The sequence below is a fragment of the Panthera leo genome, chromosome F3, assembly GCF_018350215.1.
Source record: "Panthera leo isolate Ple1 chromosome F3, P.leo_Ple1_pat1.1, whole genome shotgun sequence".
Lineage (NCBI taxonomy): Eukaryota > Metazoa > Chordata > Mammalia > Carnivora > Felidae > Panthera > Panthera leo.
The window spans coordinates 2,238,588-2,260,342 of record NC_056696.1 but is presented as its reverse complement, the minus strand read 5'-3'; the positions used below and the strand labels follow the sequence as shown (position 1 = coordinate 2,260,342).

The 21,755-nt window shown below is 45.7% G+C and overlaps 1 protein-coding gene across 5 annotated transcripts in view; it reads right to left on the bottom strand.

The window, feature by feature from the left end:
• The window catches only part of DNAH14 (dynein axonemal heavy chain 14), a 407,059-nt gene that overhangs the window by 75,767 nt on the left and 309,537 nt on the right, over positions 1 to 21,755 (bottom strand). For all 5 annotated transcript variants that reach the window (XM_042925989.1, XM_042925990.1, XM_042925991.1 and 2 more), the window contains 7 exons: positions 21,196 to 21,377; positions 20,555 to 20,663; positions 19,479 to 19,604; positions 16,761 to 16,855; positions 12,842 to 13,001; positions 5,318 to 5,449; positions 4,856 to 4,951 (listed from right to left, as the gene is read on the bottom strand). In XM_042925989.1, coding sequence (XP_042781923.1) covers positions 4,856 to 4,951; positions 5,318 to 5,449; positions 12,842 to 13,001; positions 16,761 to 16,855; positions 19,479 to 19,604; positions 20,555 to 20,663; positions 21,196 to 21,377 — 900 coding nt within the window. The remainder of the gene's footprint in view (positions 1 to 4,855; positions 4,952 to 5,317; positions 5,450 to 12,841; positions 13,002 to 16,760; positions 16,856 to 19,478; positions 19,605 to 20,554; positions 20,664 to 21,195; positions 21,378 to 21,755) is intronic.

The following is a 21,755-nucleotide window of genomic DNA, read 5'->3' as shown; positions in this document are numbered from 1 at the left end:
TCATATCTCACAGTTCGTGAGTTCAAGCCCCGCGTCAGGCTCTGTGCTGACAGCTCAGAGCCTGGAGCCTGCTTCCGATTCTGTGTCTCCCTTTCTCTCTGTTCCTCCCCTGCTCACACGCTGTCTCTCTCTCTCTCTCAAAAATAAGTAAAGATTAAAAAAATTTAAAAAAAGGAATAAGTAAAAATGTCACTATTTGCAAATGATGTGATAAAATCCCAGAGACTCAACCAAACAACTGTTAGAGCTAATCAACGATTTTAGTGAGGTTGCAGGATGTAAGACCAACACACAGAAACCAGTAGCATTTCTATACAGTAATAAAACAGTGTGGTACTGGCATAAAATAGATACACAGACCAGTGGAACAGAGTAGAGAGCCCAGGATCAAATCTGGCAAATCTGGCAACTCAACAAGGGAGCCAAGAACACCCAACGGGGAAAGGCCAGTCTCTTCAACAAATGCTGCTGGGAAAACACGCAGAACAATGAAAGCAGACTCATATCTTACACCACTCACAAAAATTAACTCCAAATAAATCTAAGTACCATAGAACTGATACCATAAAACTCCTAGTAGAAAATGTAGGCAAGAAACTGCTCGACATTGGACTTGGTAATGATTTTTTTTAGCCGTAACACCAACACCACAAACAACAAAAGCAAAAATTGATTCATGGGACTACCTCAAACTCGAAAGTTTCTGCAGAACAAGATAAACAATCAACAAAACGAAAGAACAATTAACAAAATGGGAGAACAGTTTTGCTACCCATATGTTGGAGAAGAGGCTAATCTCCAGAGAACTCCTGCAATTCAATAACAGAAAACCACAGTATCTGATTGGAAAATGGGCTGAGGAACTCAACAGACATTTTCCCAATGAAGACACACAAAGGCCAGCAGGATAAGATGTTCAACATCATTCATCGTCAGGGAAATGCTGATCAAACAAAACCACAATGAGACACCACCTTGCACCTGTTAGAATGGCCATCATCAAAAAGACAAAAGGTAATAAATTTCGTAGTTCCATACATATTTTAGGACTGTTTGTTCTATTTCTGTGAAAAGTGCCTTGGAATTTTGACAAGGGGTGGCATTCAATCTGAGGCTTGGTTTGGGTAGTGTGGGCGCTTTACCATATTAATTCTTCCCAGCCATGAGCATGGAGTATCTTTCCATTTATTTGTGTCTTCTTCCTTTTCTTTCTTCAGTGTCTTAACATTTTCAGAAAATAGGTCACCTCCTTGGTTAAATGTATTCCTCGGCATTTTATTCTTTTGACACAATTGTAAATATGATTGTTTTCTTAATTTCTTTTTTGGATAGTTTGTTGTTGGTTTATAGAAATGCAACTGATTTTTGTATATTGATTTAGCATTTTGCAACCTTATTTTATTTATTAAGATTTTTTTTTAATGTTTATTTTTGAGATAGAGACAGAACATGAACGGGGGAGGGGCAGAAAGTGAGGGAAACACAGAATCCCAAGCAGGCTCCAGGCTCCGAGCCGTCAGCACAGAGCCCGACGTGGGGCTCAAACTCGGGAACAGCGAGATCATGACTTGAGCCGAAGTCGGACGCCCAACTGACTGAGCCCCCCAGGTGCCCCGCCTTTAAGTATTTTCTAATTTGCCTTATGATTTCTTCTTTGGCCCAGGGATTGCTTAAGAGTTTATTGTTTACAGATTACAAATCTTCACATATTTGTGAATTTCCCAGTTTTCCTCTGTTGTTGGCTTCAACTTCGTTCCATGCGGTCCGAGAAGATACTTGATACAATATCGATCTTTTAAAACCCATGAAGACTCATTTTGTGGCCTCACGTCGGGTCTGCCCTGGAGAACGTCCATGTGCACTTGAGAAGAACGTGGGTTCTGCTGCTGCGTGGAGTGTCCTGCACTGTCTGTGGGTCTCATCAGTTTACTGTTCTGTTCATCCCTCTCTTTCCTCATCTTCTGTCTCAGACCCTTTAAATCTCTGATTTTTGCTTGTTCAGTCTTTCAAGTTTTTTTTTTTTTTTAATGTTTATTTATTTATTTTGAGAGAGTGAGAGAGCACAAGCAGGACACGGGCAAAGAGAGAGTGGGGGAGAGAGAATCCCAAGCAGGCCGTCCGCGCTGTCAGCACGGAACCCAACGCGGGGCCCAAACTCATGACCCATAAGGTCATGACCTGAACCGAGATCAAGGGTTGGACGCTCAACCAACTGAGCTACCCAGGCATCCCTCAAGTTTTCCTTAATTGACTTTTAGTGACTAAGAATTTCCTGGAAAACCAGGCACATCATCATTTTAAGATTTATTTACATAGTGTTTCTAATAATTATTGGAAAAAAAGCCCAAATGGACATTTACGCTAAATTAAAAATTATAGCTGAGCCCTGAACACAGGGGTTAGGGTGCCGACCCCCCATGCAACTGAAAATCCACGTAAAACTTTTGACTCCCTAAAACTTCTCTTCTAATAGTTTGCTGTTGAACAGAAGCCTCACTGGTAACAGTCAATTAACACACACGCGGCATGTCACATGTATTACAGACTATATTCTTACAATACGGCAAGGTAGAAAAAAGAAAATGCCGTTAGGAAAACCATAAGGAAGAGAAAAATACGTTTACAGGCCTGTCCTGGTATTTATGGGGAAAAATCTGTGTAGATGGACCGGTGCTGTCCGAGACTCGACTGCATCTGTTCTCGAGCTGCCTGCTTACCGGGTTGTATAACGTCTAATTGTTTTCCTTTAAGTTCCGAAGCAGACTTTTTCCTTTCCTGGATCATTAACTTGTGTGTGGGACAGAACTAGGCTGATGTAGGCACACCGGTTGTTAAAATGTCGAGCTATATCTGTGGTGGTTACTGAACGGGACTGCCTCATGCCCTGGAGAGCCCACTGTCGGCCCTACCCCTGCCCACCCTGGCCCTCTACCCCCCGTCAGTCCTCTCTGGTGGCCTCTGGACCTGAAGCTGCTCTGTGACAAGAGTTGGCGCTCCCTGGTTGGTGCCTGAGCCACAATGGCTGCCGGATACCTCCCATATCACTCTTGCATAGGAGAGTTTTGTAGGGTCGGAGGTCAGTGTGTGGGTTTGAGTGAGACGGCCTGGGTTAGAGCGTGGGCACCGCTTAGAGGCTCAAGATGTTGGACAAATAGGGCGCCTGGGGGCATGAGTCAGCTGAGTGTCTGACTTCAGCTCAGGTCACGATCTCATGGCTCATGAGTTCGAGCCCCACGTCGGGATCTCTGCTGTCAGTGTGGAGCCTGCTTCAGATCCTCTGTCCCCCTCTGTCTCTGCCTCTCCCCTGTTCACGCTTCTCTCTCTCTCAAAAATAAAAACATTAAAAAAAAGATGCTGGACAAATGTTGAATCTTTCCATTTAGTTTTCTCCCTTATAAACACCGCCCTTATAAACCTTCTGAAAGCTGACCTGAGGATTAAATGACAAGTCTGTATAAAGCATCAGCATGGTATTTGCAACATATTGCACACACACCATAGATGTCAGCTATTATCCACACATATCTAAATATTACTATATAGGTAGGTCATAACCTGCAAAAAAATATTAGCAATAAAATGACTTATCCACATAAAGAAAAAAAATTAATAATTTCCTTCAAAAATGTCCAACACTTTATATACATATTTGGGTTTACAAGAAATGCCCAGGGGGCCAAGCAGGTGACAGAAATGCCTGACGTGACTTGGGGGCTCATTATCGCCTGGTGAGCATGCCGGCCCAGGGCTGCCGGATCTTCTGAATTAATCAGGAGAAGACAGAAATTCAAATTTTAAATAAATACCCAGATTTAAATTAAAAAAAATTTTTTATGTTTATTTTTGAGAGAGAGAAAGAGAGAGAGACAGAGACACAGAGTGCCAGCAGGGGAGGGGCAGAGAGAGGGAGACACAGAATCTGAAGCAGGCTCCAGGCTCAGAGCTGTCAGCACAGAGCCTGACGCGGGGCTCGAACTCACGAAACGTGAGATCATGACCTGAGCTGAAGTTGGACGCTCAACTGACTGAACCACCCGGGTGCCCCATTAAATAAATTCCCAGATTTTAAAGTGTAGATAACCACATTGAAATGTAGGGGTTTGGGAGACATTCCCTGCTATGTGGCCATCTGCAGGGTGCCACCTCACCCACTCTCAGGATGTGTGTCCGAGGGCTGGTGACCTCAGTCCTGGCTCTCATAATGACACCCCAACTTTAGCTTAAAACCAAGACATTTAAGAAATAACCATGTCTTGGGGCCCCTGGGTGGCTCAGTCGGTGAAGCGTCCGACTTCGGCTCAAGTCATGATCTCACGGTTCGTGAGTTTGAGCCCCACGTGGGGCTCCGGGCTGACAGCTCAGAGCCTGCTGAGAATCTGGAGCCTGCTTCAGATTCTGTGTCTCCCTCTCTCTCTGCCCCTTCCCTTGCTCACACTCTGTCTCTCTCAACAATAAACATCAAAAAAAAAAAAAAAAAAAAAAAGAAACAACCATGTCTTTACAAAGCAACAGAGTAATTGATATAAACAGGTGGTTAAGGACAGTTTTTAAGAACACAGGTTGATACTGGGCGAGTCTTCGGTAAACTGAAGTCACAAAGCTCTCCTGGGAGAAGTTCGGTGAAACGGGTCAATATACTACGGACACAGTAATAATTAGCATTACTGAGCGTCTTATTATGTGATGGCACCTTACATATAGTGTCTGTGTTATTTACTTAACCACAATTAATCTCTTCACCACCCTTGTTATCCTCGTTTTCTCCTGAACTGGTAAACTCTCCTGGGACAATGACTCTTCTTGGTGAGTCGTCTCACAAAGCGGCTGTAAGTTTAACAAGCAAATAATGCCTTACCAGCTGCAAACCTCTTTGTTTTTCGGCCAGCCTCTGTCGTGCAATTTTTAGGACACGTTGAGCTTCTGCCACTTGGATCTGCTTGGGGCCCACGAGCTGAAAAAGAAGGTCACCACACCTAAGTGTTCAAAAAGGTCAAGTTTGCCGTTAAAAATGTCGCTTTTGATTGGCAGGCATTTGTGTCAATTCTTATAACAACCTCTCCTGGAATGATGTGCACAAAAGGGGTGTGAAGTAACTCACTATGGTAACTAACACACACTAAAACAACTAAAACAGCACAGCTGCCGTAAATAAAACAACCCGACAGATGCACTTGCTATCTGCAGGCGTCAGCATAGGGTCTTTGAGGAAAGTGGTTCTCGTGAGGTATTCTGTGAGCACTGTTAAGCACGAGCTACTTCTGGGACGAGGAAGCGTCCCTTCCGGGCTGTTCTAGATATTTCCGGGGAAAGAGCGTACCTTCTGCACTTGATGATAGTTATTCAAAGCTATGACCCACTGGCACATAGAGCAACAGGCTATAGAAACGAGGGCGATCTTGTTTGGGTTGAAATCAGGGAAGAGCAAAATTTTTTTCAGCTTCATGAAAACCTAGAGAAAACACAATTCATGTATCACAAGAAAAAGACGTGCTGAGCTGAGGCTTTCTTCCCCCAGTTCACATGAAAGTGAAATTTTATTTCGTATGAGAAATACTCAACTACTCTTCGGTGGCGGAATTAACGACACGTAGCCGCGGGTGCAACGGCCCTGCAGCAGAGGAGGGGGAAGTCGCTGCTGTAAACATCTGATTATTGCTACTGTTGTCACAGTGGCTTTGCTGTACTGTTTAAAAAGGAACTTTGTTTTATTTTTTTAAGTTTATTTACTTATTTTAAGAGAGAGACAAAGAGGAGAGAGGAAGGGGGGGAGGGGCAGGGAGAGGGAGAGAGAGAGTCTCAAGCAGGCTCTGAGCTGTCAGTGCAGAGCCCAACACAGGGCTCGATCCCAGGAACCATGAGATCATGACCTGAGCCGAAATCGAGAGTCGGACACTTAACTGAGCCCCCCGGCCGTCCCGGGAACTCCGTTTTAAAACAGAAGTACACCAGGTTAACTTCCTCCAGCTTGCAAGGTCTGAAGCCTCCTTGTGCACCTGAGGCGTCAGGGAGCAGGACCCTGCCCGCAGCTTCTGCTGCCCGAGAGGCACATCCGCCGGGCACGGTGCCTATTTAAAGGTCTGTCTAGTCAGGGGTGGCGGTGCGGCCGGGGGGACACGGAGGCTCACTGAGGACACTCTCTCGCTCATCCGTGTCACGTGCCAAGAGAGCCACCTCAGCTCCATGGTACTCCTTGTTCCGAGGTGGGCACATACTATTTCTCATCTACTTTGGGGAGCCAGAACCGGAAGAAAATCTTTCTTAGACTGACAGTCCTTTTGTCTTCCTTTCCAGCCAGGCATTTCCCCTCTTGTAGGACAGAACCGTTTTGCTAAATAATTTAGATGGCCGGTGGCCCATTATCGGATTACTACTGGCGTTCTCATTATTGCTTCGGACACTGTCATGCTTTTGACAACTTCTTTAGGTGAGCTATTATTTTAGCTTGAAAGATCTGTTTAAACCACAGGGAATCCTTTTGGCAAGAACGCTTCGGAGAGTGAGCAGCTGTTACGTTAATTCATGAATAATACGGACGTCAACATTAACACCCTGCTAAACAATTCACCTTGTTCATACAGGGCCCTACATCCCAATAGCCAGGTCATCATTCTAAGTAAGTAATTAACTGCGAAACGAGCTCTTGGATGTCTGGCTTCCCTATTACGTATAAAGGAACGGGTGGCTCCTGTGACCTAGCATAATGTCTCTTGTGTCCCCTGGAAGGAAGCTACTCCACCAGGCTGCTCCCCGAAGACTCACCCGCCCAGCACGGCCTCCCACCTGCCCGGGGCCCTGAGCCCGATGCTTGCAGGCCTTGGCCCTGTTCTCATGCTCCTGGAATCCTACAGGAAATCTATATTCTTCTGAATTCAACCTACTCCAGCAAAGCCCTTCACTAGGCATCCAGACTACCTTATTTTCTTCAATTTGCTCTATGCCCCAGTCTGTCCCCCATCTCCTCAAGCATGAACTAATATTTTTTAAGTGTGCATAAGAGTTTCTGGCACATGCTGTTCTATGAATATTTGTTGAGCAAATAAAAATAAATCTCAGGGATCTAGTTCAAGATGGCGATGCAGGAGGATCCCACACTCGTCCCCTCCCACGGACACACCGGGAACTACACACAGAACAGTTATCTCCAAAAGGAACCCAGACACGACCTGAACGACCCACAGACATCGGGTGGATGTTCTGAGACACCCTCGAAATGGGCAGGAGGAGCTAAGACGCAATCTCGCCGTAACCTCCACTCCTGGCACAGTAACCCACAATCGGGAGGGAACTCAGCAGCCCAAGCTTCTCTCTGAAGAGTAGAGGGCTTGAACCCCACATCTGGCACCTCAACTTTTTAAATTAAAAAAACTGTTTTAATGTTTATTTATTTTTGAGAGACACAGAGAGAGAACACACAAGTCGGGGAGGGGCAGAGAGAGACACACACAGAATCCGAAGCAGGTTCCAGGTTCTGAGCTGTCAGCATGCAGCCCAAGGCAGGGCTCGAACCCATGAATTGGGGGACAATGACCTGAACTGAGCTGCAACACCGAACCCGACTGAGCTACCTGGGCACCCCTGCACCTCAACTTTTTAGACCTGCACCTGAGAGAAGATACTGGAAACACCTAGTTTTGCAAATCCATAGGGCTTCTATTCATGAGACCCACAAGGCCACAGTGAGCTGAGAAACAGTCCTGAGAGGGCTGGTGCAGACTCACCCACCCCAGGGCCCAGCACCCAGGAGGGCGACTGAAAAGTTTCCAGCCTTTCAGTGAAAGAGGCCTGTTTGCTTCGACCTGAGGGTCAGTCTTGTAATTCAACACACCCCCAAAAACTAGCAGAAGAAGAACGAGTGGAGTCCAAAGTTAGTAGAAGGAAGAAACAACAGGAACGAGAGCAGAAATAAACGACATAGAGACTGAGAAAGCAATGGCGAAGATCAATGAATCTAAGGGTTGGTTTTTTCGGAAAAACAAACAAAATTGAAAAACCTATAGCTAACTCCCCAAGAGAAAAAGAGAGAGTGCCCAGAGAATAAAGGGAGAAACAAAAGAGACATCACAACTGATACCACAGAAGTACAAGTGGGTCACAAGAGACTGCTATGAACAATTACACACCAACAAATAGGACGATTTAAAAGAAATGGGCAGATTCCTAAAATCATACAGCTTACCAAAACTGAATCATGAAGAAATAGAAAATCTGGACAGAATAATTATTGGTAAGGAGACTGCATGAGAGGTGAAAAACCTCCCAACAAACAAGTCCAAGACCAGTTGGCTTCAGTGGTGGATTCTACCAAATGTTAAAGAGAATTAATATCAATCCTTCTCAAAGGCTTCCAAAAAGCAGAAAGGGAAGAAACACATCCAAACTCACTCTATGAGGCCAGTATTACCCTGATACCAAAACCAGACAAGGATGCTGCAAAAAAGGAAAATTAAAGACCAATATCCCTGATGAACAATGATGCAAAAATCCTCAACAAAATATTAGGAAACTGAATTCACTATTACACTAAAAGTACCATAAACCATGATCAAGTGGGATTTACTCCCAAGGGCAAGGATGGTCCAACATCAATCAATGCGATACACCGCATTAAGAAAGCGAAGCATAAAAATCATACTATCATCTCAATAGATGCAGAAGCAGCATTTGACTAACTTCAATATCCATTCATGAAAAAACTCTCAACAAACTGGGTATAGCCAGAATACACCTCAACATAATAAAGACTGCACATTACAAGCCCCCAGTTAACATCGTACTTAGTAGTGAGAAGCTGAAAGCTTTTCTTCTAAGATCAGAAACAGGAGAAGGATGCTTCCTCCCACAGTATTGGGAGTCCTAGCCAGAGCAACTGGGCAAGAAAGAGATGAAAGTCATCCAAATCGGAAAAGAATAAATAAAACTGTCACCATTACAGAGGATGTGATATTACATGTGGAAGGCTCTAAAGACTCCATCCAAAAACTGTTAGAAGAAATAAATTCATTACAGTTGCAAGATACAAAATCAATATATAAGATTCAGCTGCATTTCTCTACGTCAACAATGGACCATCAGAAAGAGAGATTATGAAAACAATCCCATTTGTGGTTGCATCAAAAAGAAAATATCTTGGGGCACCTGGGTGGCTCAGTCGGTTGAGTATCCAACTTTGGCTCAGGTCATGATCTCATGGTTTGGGGGTCAAGCCCCACATCAGGCTTTGTGCTGACAACTCAGAGCCTGGAGCCTGCTTCAGATTCTCTGTCTTCCTCTCTCTCTGCTCCTCCCCCACTCATGCTTGCTCACACGCTTTCTTTCTCAAAAATAAACATTAAAAAAAAAGAATAAAATACTTAGAAATAAATTTAACCAAGGAGGTGACAGACCTTCCAGTACCCTGAAAACTATAAGGCACGGATGAAGGAAACTGAGGAAGACACAGTAAGTCAAAAGATACTTTATACTCACCAATTGAAAGAATATTGTTAAAATGTCTGTAATACCCAAAGCAATCTACAGATCGAATGCAATCCCTATCAAAATTCCAATAGCATTTTTCACAAAAATAGGACAAATAATCCTAAAATGTATACGGACCCACAAAAAACCCCAAATAGCCCAAAAGTCTTGAAAAAGGAGAACGAGGCTAGAGGCGTCACACTTCCTGATTTCGAACTGTGTTGCAGAGCTACAGTGATCAGAACAGTGTGGTACTCGCATAAAACAGACACACAGGTCGATGGAACAGAGCAGAGAGCCTAGAAATGAGCCCGTGCATATATACAGTTGATTCATTTACGTCAAAGGAGCCAAGAATATATGACGGGGAAAGGACAATCTGTACAATAAATGATGTTGGGAAAACTGCACAGCCACATGTGAAAGAAGGAAGCTGGACCCCTATCTCACATCACACCCAGAAATAACTCAAAATGGATTAAAGACTTGGAGGTAGACCTGAAGCCATAACACTCCTGGAAGAAAACACAGGTGGTGAGCTCCTTGACATCGATTTTGGCAATGACTTTGGATTTGACACCAAAAACAGAGGCAACAAAAGCAAAAATAAATAAATATGACTACATCAGACTAAAAAGCTTCTGCACAATAAAGAGAACCATCAGCAAAATGATAAAGCAACCTACGCAGAGGGAGAAAATATTTGCAAACCACATATGGTGATAAAGGGTTAATATCCAACATACATGAAAAACTCATACAACTCAATAGCAAAAAACAAAAACAAAAACAAAAACAAAATGCACCAAAAACAAACAAAAACAAAAAACAGAAATAAATAAAACCCAAACCCAACCTGATTAAAAAATGGGCAGAGGATCTGAATAGACATTTTTCTAAAAGAAGACGCATAGATGGCCAACAGACACGCGAAAACATGCTCAACGTCACTCCTCATCAGGGGAGTGCAAATCAGAACCACAATGAGATACCACTCCACACCTTTCAGAATGGCCAGTAGCAAAAAGACAAGACACAGCAGGTGTTGGCAGGGTGTAGAGAAAAGAGAACGTTTGTGCACCGGTGGTGGGAATGTAAACTGGGGCAGCCATCATGGAAGAAAGTACGGAGGCTCCTCAATGACACTGAAAACAGAACTACCATATGGTCCAGCAGTGCTGCTTCTGGGCATTTACCTAAAAGAAACAAAAACACGAACTTGCGAAGGTACATGTATTCCTATGCTCACTGAAGCGCTATTTACAACAACTAAGACATGGGAGCCAACTAAGCGTCCACTGAAGGATGAACACATAAAGAAAAAATACGCACACACATATACAATGTGATGTGTACATACACACACCTATATAATGTGACACATATATACACACACATATATGATGTGATATATATATATACACACACATATACAATGTGATATGTATACACACACTCATATATAATATGATATACATACACACTTATAATGTTATACATACACACACACACATAATGTGATATATATACATACACACACATATATGATGTGATATATATATACACACATATATAATGTGATATGTATACACACACTCATATATAATGTGATATACATACACACACACTTATAATGTTATATATATACACCCACATATAATGTGATATATATGTAACACAACATATAATGTGATATACATATATATACATACACACACATATATAATGTAATATATATACACACACATACACATAATTAATGTGATATATATACACACACATATATATAATGTGATATATATACATATACATATAATGTGATATATATATATACACACACATATAATGTATATATATATAACACAATGTATCTAACATGATACAGATATACATACGCACACATATATAACATAATACATATCTATACACACATACATGTAATTAATATGATATAATATATATGCACACATATATAATGTGATATATATACACACATATGTGATATATATAACATATACACATATAATATGATATATATATACATACACACAAATATATATTGTGAGATATATCTACACACACATACATAATGTGACACATATATACACACACACACATATATAACGTGATATATATATAAAACACACATATAATGTGATATATATACACACACTAATAATGTGATATACATATAACACATGCACATATATAATGTGAGATATATATATATACACACACACATAATACAATATATACACACATATAATGCAATATATATATATACACACACACATATATTATGTGACATATATATACATAACACACATATATAATGATATATATATATATATAATGATATATATATACACATACGTATATAATGTGATATACATACACACAGACACATATATGTGATATATATACACACACATATGTGATATATGTATACACACACATACACGTAGTGTGATATATATATACACACATATAATGTGATATATATACATACACACAAATATATAATGTGATATATATCCACACACACACATATATAATGCGATACACACACACACACACACACACACACACACACACACACAATGCAGTATTATTCAGCCGTAATAAAGAAGGAAATCCTCCCAGTGTGGCAACACGGATGGGCCTTGAGGGCATTACACTAAGTGAAATAAGACAGAGAAAGACGACCTCACTTAGATGTGGAATCTGAAACAAAACACTGAACTCACAGACACAGAGAGTGGACCGGTGGCCGCCAGAGGTGGGGGTGAGGGGTGGTGAAAGGGGTCAAAAGGTGCCTACTGCCAGTTAGGAGAGATAAATAAGTCCTGGGGATGTAATGCATGGCACGATGACTATAGTTAACAATACCGTGTTGTACATTTGAGGGTTGTTACCGAGTAGATCTTACAAGTTATCATCTATCATCCTAAGAAAAAACATTTGTAGCTATGAGGGGGACAGATGATAAGCACATGTGCTGTGGTGATCATTCCGGGAACAGACACCGAATGCTGCACACCTGAAACCCATACAACGTTACATGCCGACTGTATCTCAAACAAAAAAAATCTCAGACGCTTGAATCGCTCCTTGCCGTTACCTGGTGTGGTGCGATCCCCCGAGAGAGACCTTCTCCCACCGGTGGCCTCCCCGCTCCTTACAGAGATTCTCGGTGGAGGCGTTTTCCAACGTGGGCGGCGCGGCGGGCTGCTGTCCCCGACGCTCCCGGCGACCCCGCCGCGTGTGGGCGTGGGGCCTGCTGCACCACCGCCTTCCAGTTGGAGCGCACGGGTCCAAGTTCCACACTGGGGACCAAGGGGTGGAGTGCGTTAATTACGCACTAATTAGGCACCGACTCTCTTACCTCGTCGGGGATGCTGTCCCTGTCCAGGTTAATCAGTTTTTTTAGGAAACCGGTTTGAGAAAGCAGCAGCTTTGCCGAGGCCCAGTTGGGTTTCTTCTGCAGAAGAATGCACACAGCGTTCATGACCATCAGCACGAGGGAGGGAGGCCGCGTGTACACCCTGCAGCGGGCGGGAAACCACGAGGTCACTACGCACAGATACTGAACAGGCACGGTCGTGTGATTTCACCCTTGGGGATCTTTAAACAGGGGGGGTCTGTTGAATGTGGGTATCTTTGCTTTAGGAAGACGAAATGATAAAACCTGAACATGCAGAACAGTGAGGGAGAGAGGGCAGTTCTTGTCACTATGAACGCACTCAGGGCACAGTTCCTTGGAGTCGGAGGCCTCCCGTTCCGTCCCAGCGTCGATGTGCTAGTGACGACGTGACGAGACCAGCACACCCCTCCCCTCAAATGCGTCGTCTGACTTCTCTTCATCCTGATCTCGGGCTCCTATCGTAAAGTCACGGAAACAACACCATATGCGGGAGGGGGCGTCTCTCGGGTGGTTAATGATGTGATTACCGGAACACCGGAGGCCGCCTCTCGCTGTGTCCTAGTCCGAGTAGCGGGAAGGCGACACTCTGGAGAGCCAGGGGTCAGGATGACAGTCACAAGAAGCGAGTTTCGCCGAAAAGCCACCAGGTGTGGTTGCTATGCGACAGCCTTTGGGACTCGGGAACAAAAGGGCAGGTCCCCCCGTGGTAATGGGTCTCCCCCGCACGAAGCCATACACACTTCCCAAAAGAAGGCAGGCAACGAAGCCAGCTTTACGAGTGCAACACTGTCTGCAGGGGTCACCGGGAAGGCCGCCCTGCCTTAAATTTCATCATTAGAGATTCATTCATTTAGATTCACCTTTGTTCTTTTACAGTCTCCTTTTAAAATGCAGATATTTTTCAGAACTGACTAATTAAGTCATTAACACTGTGTTTAGAACTAATTTATCAGATTGCTTTTCTGGGATTCTCAGTATGGCTTTTTTGAAATAAGGAGAATGATCATAACAGAGGAACTAGCGAGAGAGAGACAAGGTCCACAGAGGAGAAATGAGAGCTCCAAAAACAAGCTTTTCCTCAGTTTTGCCTGTGTTTGGCTCTTTTTTTTTTTTAAGTTTATTTATTTATTTACTTTGAGAGAGAGAGACAGCGAGTGAGCACGAGCAGAAAGGGGCCAAGAGAGAGGGAGAGAGAATCCTGAGGAGGCTCTGTGTTGACTGATGCAGGGATTGAACTCACGAACCGCGAGATCACGATCTGAGCTGAAATCAAGAGTCGGTCACTCAGTCCAGGAGTCCCTGCCTCTTTTTAAAGCAAACATCACAGGAATGTAGCCAAATTGAGATGAAATGTATTATCTCTAAAATTTTAATGTAAATTAAAGGGAAAACAGATTGACTTGACTACAGTTCCGCCTACATGTCACCTTCCGGAAACAAATGCCCGATTCCAAGTGAGACCTACTGACACTGACAATCTGCTTTAGAGGTTCATTACTGCTGCAATCTGCACCTTCTCCTATCTCCCTCCTAGCGGGGACATTGCTAGCTGGCAAAGGACCATGCTGTCACCGGGCCGTTGTTTGCACTCAGATGCTGGGAACAGCTGTGAGGAAGGAGAACGGACTGGACTGGTCTCCGTGGGGCGCCTCTGCTGCACTTCCTAAGAGCAGCAACAACGATCGTGCCACAAGGCTCCCCCGTTATCTGGCACTGGGGTCGAAGACATGCGCCTTAGCAACATCACAAGGGAGAATCCTAGACAGACAAACACCCCCCCTCCTGCCCCCCGCAAGACACAAGGAAGGAATCCCGGGGAAGGGAGTTTGTTTGAGCTACTATGGGGGGGGGTGCCGTTGGGTCCAAGGACACCTGTCAGCATTGAAGTGGCTTAGCACCTGCCTCAAGCCAGACTCCATTCTGAGCACTTCACGTTTCCACTCATCCAACCTGTGATCCCCGCTGCACAAGAGGGAAACCGAGGCCCAGAGAGGCCCTACAGGTAGAAAGCGGCAAAGCCAGGGTCCCAACCCAGGAGGCCTGGCACTGGAGCCGTGGGCTCAGCCCCCTTCACACCCTGCGCTCAGGAGCCAACTGGAAATCGAGCTGGGCTCTCCTGGGAATCTGCCGGAGAAAAGCCAAGAGAACAGGACTTCTGGGACAAAGTCGGGAGGTACAGGGAGGGTGACGCTGGGGAGGCCCGGGCGCGGCTCCCGTCCCATGCCGATTCCAGCCACCCCCTCGCGCTCACAGGCCGCAGCCATCGTGGCGTCAGCAGCTCCTGAAACCCAGGAAGCACATTTCTGCTTTTGGACTTTGGCGCTTTCCATCTCTCCTGCTTAGAACATTCCTCCTGCAGACACCCGTCCGGTTCACGTACGAACCTCACGAGGTCCTCCGCTTCCCGGCCGCCTCGTCTGCGGGATGACCGCGTGAGGACGCATTTCCGTGAGTGAGGCCAGAAAGGACAACGATCAAAAACGTCTTCTGTTCCTGTCGTCTGTCTCTGCGTCCGACTGTCGCTATGGGACCAGCCTCCCAGCCCATGGCGCACACTCTCCTCCCCGTAGAGTCACGCTGGTTAAAGACTGCTTCTTTGTCATCTTCTCTTCTTGTCCCCAGAGTTACTAATGTTGTAAATATCATGGTGGATTTGCTCACTCCTGCATCTTTTTTTTTTTTTAATTTTTTTTTTTTAACGTTTATTTACTTTTGAGACAGAGAGAGACAGAGGATGAACGGGGGAGGGTCAGAGAGAGAGAGGGAGACACAGAATCTGAAACAGGCTCCAGGCTCTGAGCCGTCAGCACAGAGCCCGATGTGGGGCTCGAAATCACGAGCCGTGAGATCATGACCTGAGCCAAAGTTGGACGCTTAACCGACTGAGCCACCCAGGCGCCCCCACTCCTGCATCTTTAATTGAAATACTACTTTTCCTGGGGCGCTTGAGGGGCTCAGGCGGTTGAGCGTCCAACTTTGGCTCAGGTCATGATCTTGCGGTTCGTGGGTTCAAGCCCCGTGTGGGCTCTGTGCTGACGGCTCAGAGCCCGGAGCCTGCTTCAGATTCTGTGTCTCCCTCTCTCTCTCTGACCCCCCCCTGCTCACATGTGCGCTCTCTCTCTCTCTCAAAAATAAATAAACATTAAAACAAGTTTTGCAATACATGTCCTACTTTTCTATAAATAATAGAAAACGGAACACATCCGAGAGGTGATGGCAAAGTCTCGCCTGCTGGGCTGCGGAGCTCCAGTCTGGAGTGTCTCACCCGAAGATCCGAACTAGACACACAGGTCAGGTTCTGGACCTCGGAGCATCTCGTTTCTCCTGGTATGTTCCTACGCGTTGGTCCTTCCTGGCTTCCCGCGCAGTAGGCGCCTGGGCTCGGGCACAGGGCGGTGGGTCCCGGGGGGCTGCAGCACCAGGCGCGTGTCCCTGCGTCCCTGCAGCCCATGGGCACAGGCAGCGGCCCCACGACCGCTGTCACCCCACCTGTGGGACCCCACGTCACCCCGCGTCAGGGGTTTCCGGAACCGCCACGGCTTCCGCCTGCACACCTGGGCACACGGTGCTGCGCCGGTCCCGGGGGCACATCTCACGTCTCTGAGGCTGGCGTTTGGTTCACAGCCAGAAGCCCAACACGCAGTTTACCTGGCAGTCAGTTTTCTTTCTTGAGGCCCCCAAAAATGCCAACGCGCCTGCCTCTGATGGCACCAGACACGGGGAAGGTGCAGCAGGTGACGCACAGAGCGAAGAATTTAAAGTAGCCAAGACGGGCAAAAGGGACTCAATCTGAAAATGTCTGAATACAGACTCATAACTTTACCACGTGTTTATGCTTTAGTTTGAGCTTTTCCAACTCAGAACGAACGAGGTGCATTACCTTAGCTCGGTGATGTCGGCTTTATCCAGGGTGCTCAGGGCCACGGTGGCCTTGTCCAGAGCTGGCAGCACACTCCTTATCTCTCTGGCAGTTCTCTGCAATAGTCAGAAGCCCCCGAGGCCGTGTGAATGCACAGGGTTTATACACCGTGCACGGTCACCTCTCTGTATGATTCCGTTATCGCAAAAGCCGTCTCAAGTCAGAACGACTTCCAGATACTTCTGCCGTCCCCCGCCCCAGCTCTCCTGGTCGTGCGACACTGCGGTGCTGGGGCCAGGGGTCCTGTTGTAAGATAAATTCGTACGACAGAGCTCAGTGGGTAGCAGCCGAGAAACGAGGTTGGCGACATCTGCATCCAGAACCCGGGTTTTCTGGGTCCTGGGCAAGTCCTTCTGTTGATCAGGAAGTGGGGGGTCAGGTTCTCACAGACACCTACTCAAAGCGGAAGTTCACGCCTTTGCGACGACTCCAGATAATGCAGGGCACACGATTCCAAACCTGCCATTCGCGTTCCGCTTTTCTGGAAGGGAGGCTACGCAAAGAATTCATCAGAATTTCTAAGTTTTGGGGAATAGTGACTGCATTTAAGAAATTGTTTTGGGATATCTCAATGAACCGTGAAAAATTACAGGTTCCTCACACAGATATATGTGAAAAGTGCCTTATTTTATAACGTAAAATTTTTATTTACGAATAAATATTGAAGGCAAAAATTCGTGGACCATAACACGAAAGGGATTAAGTGTTAAAATCCATACAGATTATGTGGAGAGAGGAGGAAATGCGATGACAATTTTCAGGTCATACCAAAAGCTATAATTTATTAAGAGGAAAAAATACATTTAGGATAGAGGTAATGATCTGCCTCTTGTCTGCTTAATAATCCAGTTCATAAAGAAGAATGTGTCATGTGATCACACTGGAAAAATTCAAGGTTCTGGCTGAGTGTGCAAGAAATACTGACATGAATGAAAACACGAATATCAGAAAACAACTGAAGACACTGGTGGAAAATTGGTAATGAATGCTTTCAATTCACTCGACATCTAAAATTATTCACCGCCCAAGAAACCTTGAAATGCCAGTTTGCCTACAGCCATCGAGAGTGACGTTAAAAATATTCATGATGTTATCAGTGACATTATGAAATTGAAGAAAAACGCCTTAAACCAGCAAAAACGAAAACTGCACCTTTGTGAACTGCGCTGGCCACCCCATGGGAACGATAGCCCCGATTTTCACACGAGGACATGCTCAGCCCGCAGTGGGAAAATGCAGGGGGGAGGCGTTACCGGGCATCTAAGGCAGATAATCAACAAACATTATCATGTTATTTTTCTAAATTTTGTGACGTTTGTAGTAACTGTCAGCTTTTAAAAATTTGTATTTCATTTGATGTTTTACTTATCTAAATAAATACTTTTATGTTTAATTGTGAACTAGTAATTTTAGATTCTAAAAAATATGCCCCCAAAGCCGTGTGAGCTTCAGGCCCCGCACAACCTGGGCTTGTCCCTGAAGCCACATCCTGTGATGGGGGCACAGACAGGAACCGCAGAACAAAACATGAACTCTTCTGTATCCATTTTCTTTCGGCCGGAAGCTAAAGACTGAAATCAGGCCCAGCAGGGCCCGCGGGTCGCCCACGGGGGACTCTGGCGACCCGAGGGAGGGGAGAGGCCCACCGCTGGGAGGGCTGGCAGGGGGTGGCCCACCATTTAGGACGTGTGCTTGTCTGCACGTAAGGAAGGGCATTTGCTCTTACGCCATCGAGTGTGAAGTAAGCCAGCCCTCAAAAGGAACAGGGTCCTAGAAGGTTCCCGAGAGGAGCTGGGGCTTGGGGACGTGAACCCGGAGGGAGGAGGGGGCAGAGAGGGGGTGGCCGCTCCATGCTTGTCCCGGGCATGAGCTGCCCCCCCTCTCCTCAGCCATGGCCTAATGTGAACACGACGCTGATCGAATCGGGCCCGACGCGGAGCCAGCCGTCGCGTCTGTAAGTCCCCTCGGGGACCGTCTGAGGTGTGTGTCCGCATCCACTCTGCTCGCGCGAACCCGCCCGTGGGGGCTGACTGTGCTGTGACGTCTGCTAGCGATAGGAGCTCGTACGTGTCATTTGCAAATAAGTCACTGCACACAGATCGCGGGGACCGGCTTACATGTAGCTTTTGGACGGATGGAGTTGATGGAGGAGAAACCGCCGCCCGTGGAAGATGCGAGAGGCTCACCCTTCATGCCCTCTGAGCGGGTGCGCCCGAGCAGCCCAGGGGGGCAGCTGGCCGACAGCTGCACCGAGCGGATTCCTGCCGGGCTCCCACCAGAGGGTGAGGAGGGCTCGGCCAGTGAAACAGGGTTAAGACTGGTTACGCGTGTAACTAACTGGTGACAACGGGTGCCCCGGGCGGCTCGGTCCCCGCAGGCGCCCCTCTCGCAGGCCACGTGTGTCTGTGATGTGGCTCAGGGGACTTCCCGCTGTGGCGACCCCGAGAGCCGGGCTGTCTCTGTCTCTGCCTGGGGAGGCAGCTTTCTGGGGGACAGGGATCCTGCATCTCTGTGCTCCCGGTTCCGTCTACAATAAATCCTTGCGGGGCTAAGAATTAAAAGCATCCATACTTGAGCACGATAGATTTAACAGCAGTCAACCCAACCTTCAAATTTTGGGGTTGGGGGATAATTTTGCAAACCTCCAAGTGATTGTCATGGATTATATTTTAGTCTTACCTGAGCACATTCTTCCACAATTCTGACTTCTTCTGCCACAATTTCTTCATCTTGTTGAACCAGCATCTGAACTTTCTCAACTACTTGTGAATCTTTCCACAGTCTTTCCATCAGGGCTTCCTTTTCCTAATGAAACACACAGTTCTTTGGAAGATGAATTTTCAGAGACACGGCATCTCTTTTTTGAAGAGAAATTCGTTTAAAGAAAAATCCACAGCTCATTTAATTACTATAAAATGTATCAAAATCAGCCTAAATATATTTGGTTAACAGACGAAACCAGAGAGGATGACATAGCCAAGATCATTCTCTTGCAATGCACGTCAAGAGTGGTAAGTATGATTCGTATTTTAATTTATTATTATTATTATTACTATTTATTTTCTATTTTTTAAAGTAGACTTCACACCCAGCATGGAGCCCAGTGATGGGCCTTGAACTCATGACCCTGAGATCGAGACCTGAGTTGAGATCACGAGTCCGATGCTTAGGGACACCTGGGGGGCCCCGTCGGTTAAGCGTCTGACGTCGACTCAGGTCACGATCTTGCGCTTCGTGAGTTCGAGCCCCGCGTCGGGCTCTGTGCTGACGGCTCGGAGCCTGGAACCTGCTTTGGATTCTGTGTCTCCCATTCTTTCTGCCCCTCCTCCACTCTGTCTCTCTCTTTCTCACAAAAAAAAAAAAAAAAAAAAAAAAAAGAGTCAGATACTTAACCAACTGAGCCATCCAGGCAGTGTGAGAAGCATGATTTTTAGAACACCCTGCAGGTTGCAAGTTACTACAGCATAGTTTAGGTTGATTTAACTAAGAATGACAGAATTTTCCTGTGTGAGCTTTTATAATTAGTTATATGCCTGCTATCACACTTAATTAGAAAATACAACGACGTTACTATTTTGCTATCATTGTTATTGTTTTGCTCATTTTACGATAAGAAAGTTGAGCCCAAGAGGCCACGCAGCCACGTGCTAACACAGCGGGGCTCTGATCCGTCTCTGCCAAGTGCGAGGGCCCGGCTTCCCAGCCTGTCATACCCAACTATAAAGTATTCAAAAGAGGTTTCACACCAGACGCACCTTTGTTTTTTGTTCTATCTGAGGGCCAAGAATCAAGAGCTCCTCCTGTGTTTCTGTAACCAGAGCGCTGGCTTCCAGGATCTTGGACAGGCCCATGTGCAAACGACTCCTGCGGGGAAGAGAGGGTTCAGAAGGTGTGAGACACGATGAGACGTTAGCGAAGTAGGACCTTCTGTGCCCACGTGCCGTCATCGTGAAGGTGCCGACTCCCTGTGGCAGCCTCCGAACGCCTTACCTCTTGGGCTTTTGTCTTTCCCCCTTGGGAAGGTAGATTCCGGCTCATTCTTTTGTATTTGTGTCTCTTTTTTCTTTTACAAATAAAAGCACCAATTTATTTATTTATTAAAAAAATTTGTTTTAAACGTTTATTTATTTTTGAGAGAGAGAGAGAGAGAGAGAGAGAGAGACAGAGCACAAACAGGGGAGGGGCAGAGAGAGAGGGAGACACAGAATCCAAAGCAGGCTCCAGGCTCTGAGCTGTCAGCACAGAGCCCGACGCAGGGCTTGAACTCACAAATGGTGAGATCATGACCTGAGCCGAAGTCAGACACTTAACCGACTGACCCCCCCCCCCACCAGGTGCCCCTAAAAGCACCAATTTAAAAAAGATATGCGTTTCTGATTTGGCCTCAAAGTCTTACCTCTTTGCTTGCATTTCCTTCTGGCGTGACCTCAAAATGCGAGCAAATGTATCCATGAATCGCAAGTAGCTGTTGGGAGTGACGTAATTACGCCGTCCGGTTTTCTGAAAGTATTTTGTGTTCAAGTCTTTTATGCTTTTGTGGATTTGGACACACGTCGAGGCGAGTTTTTCCTTTAAGTGCTGCAAAATAATAATTTTCAAGAATTTATGCATCAAGAAAGGGGAAATTGAACATGCTGAGTAACTTGAAAGAATATCATTCTGGGGTGTGGGGCAGTTGATAAAGAGCCTGGGTGAAGGGGACAAAGAAAATAGAAGTTTTAGGGGTTTGGATGGTGTCAGGAGTGGACAAGGCAACAATATGGCCGGTGACTAATGACTCGTTCCTCCGGGCCTGACCCGCATTTCTGCCACAGCCATCCAAGGGTTTTACGGAGCTGTTATCATGGCCAAGGTTCACGGTGACTGACTGACTGATTAACATCTCCTATCGTCCTCTCCTAAAGTGGGTTATCAAATGCACAAGACTCAATTTCACTTCCTTGAGTGAAGTAAAGC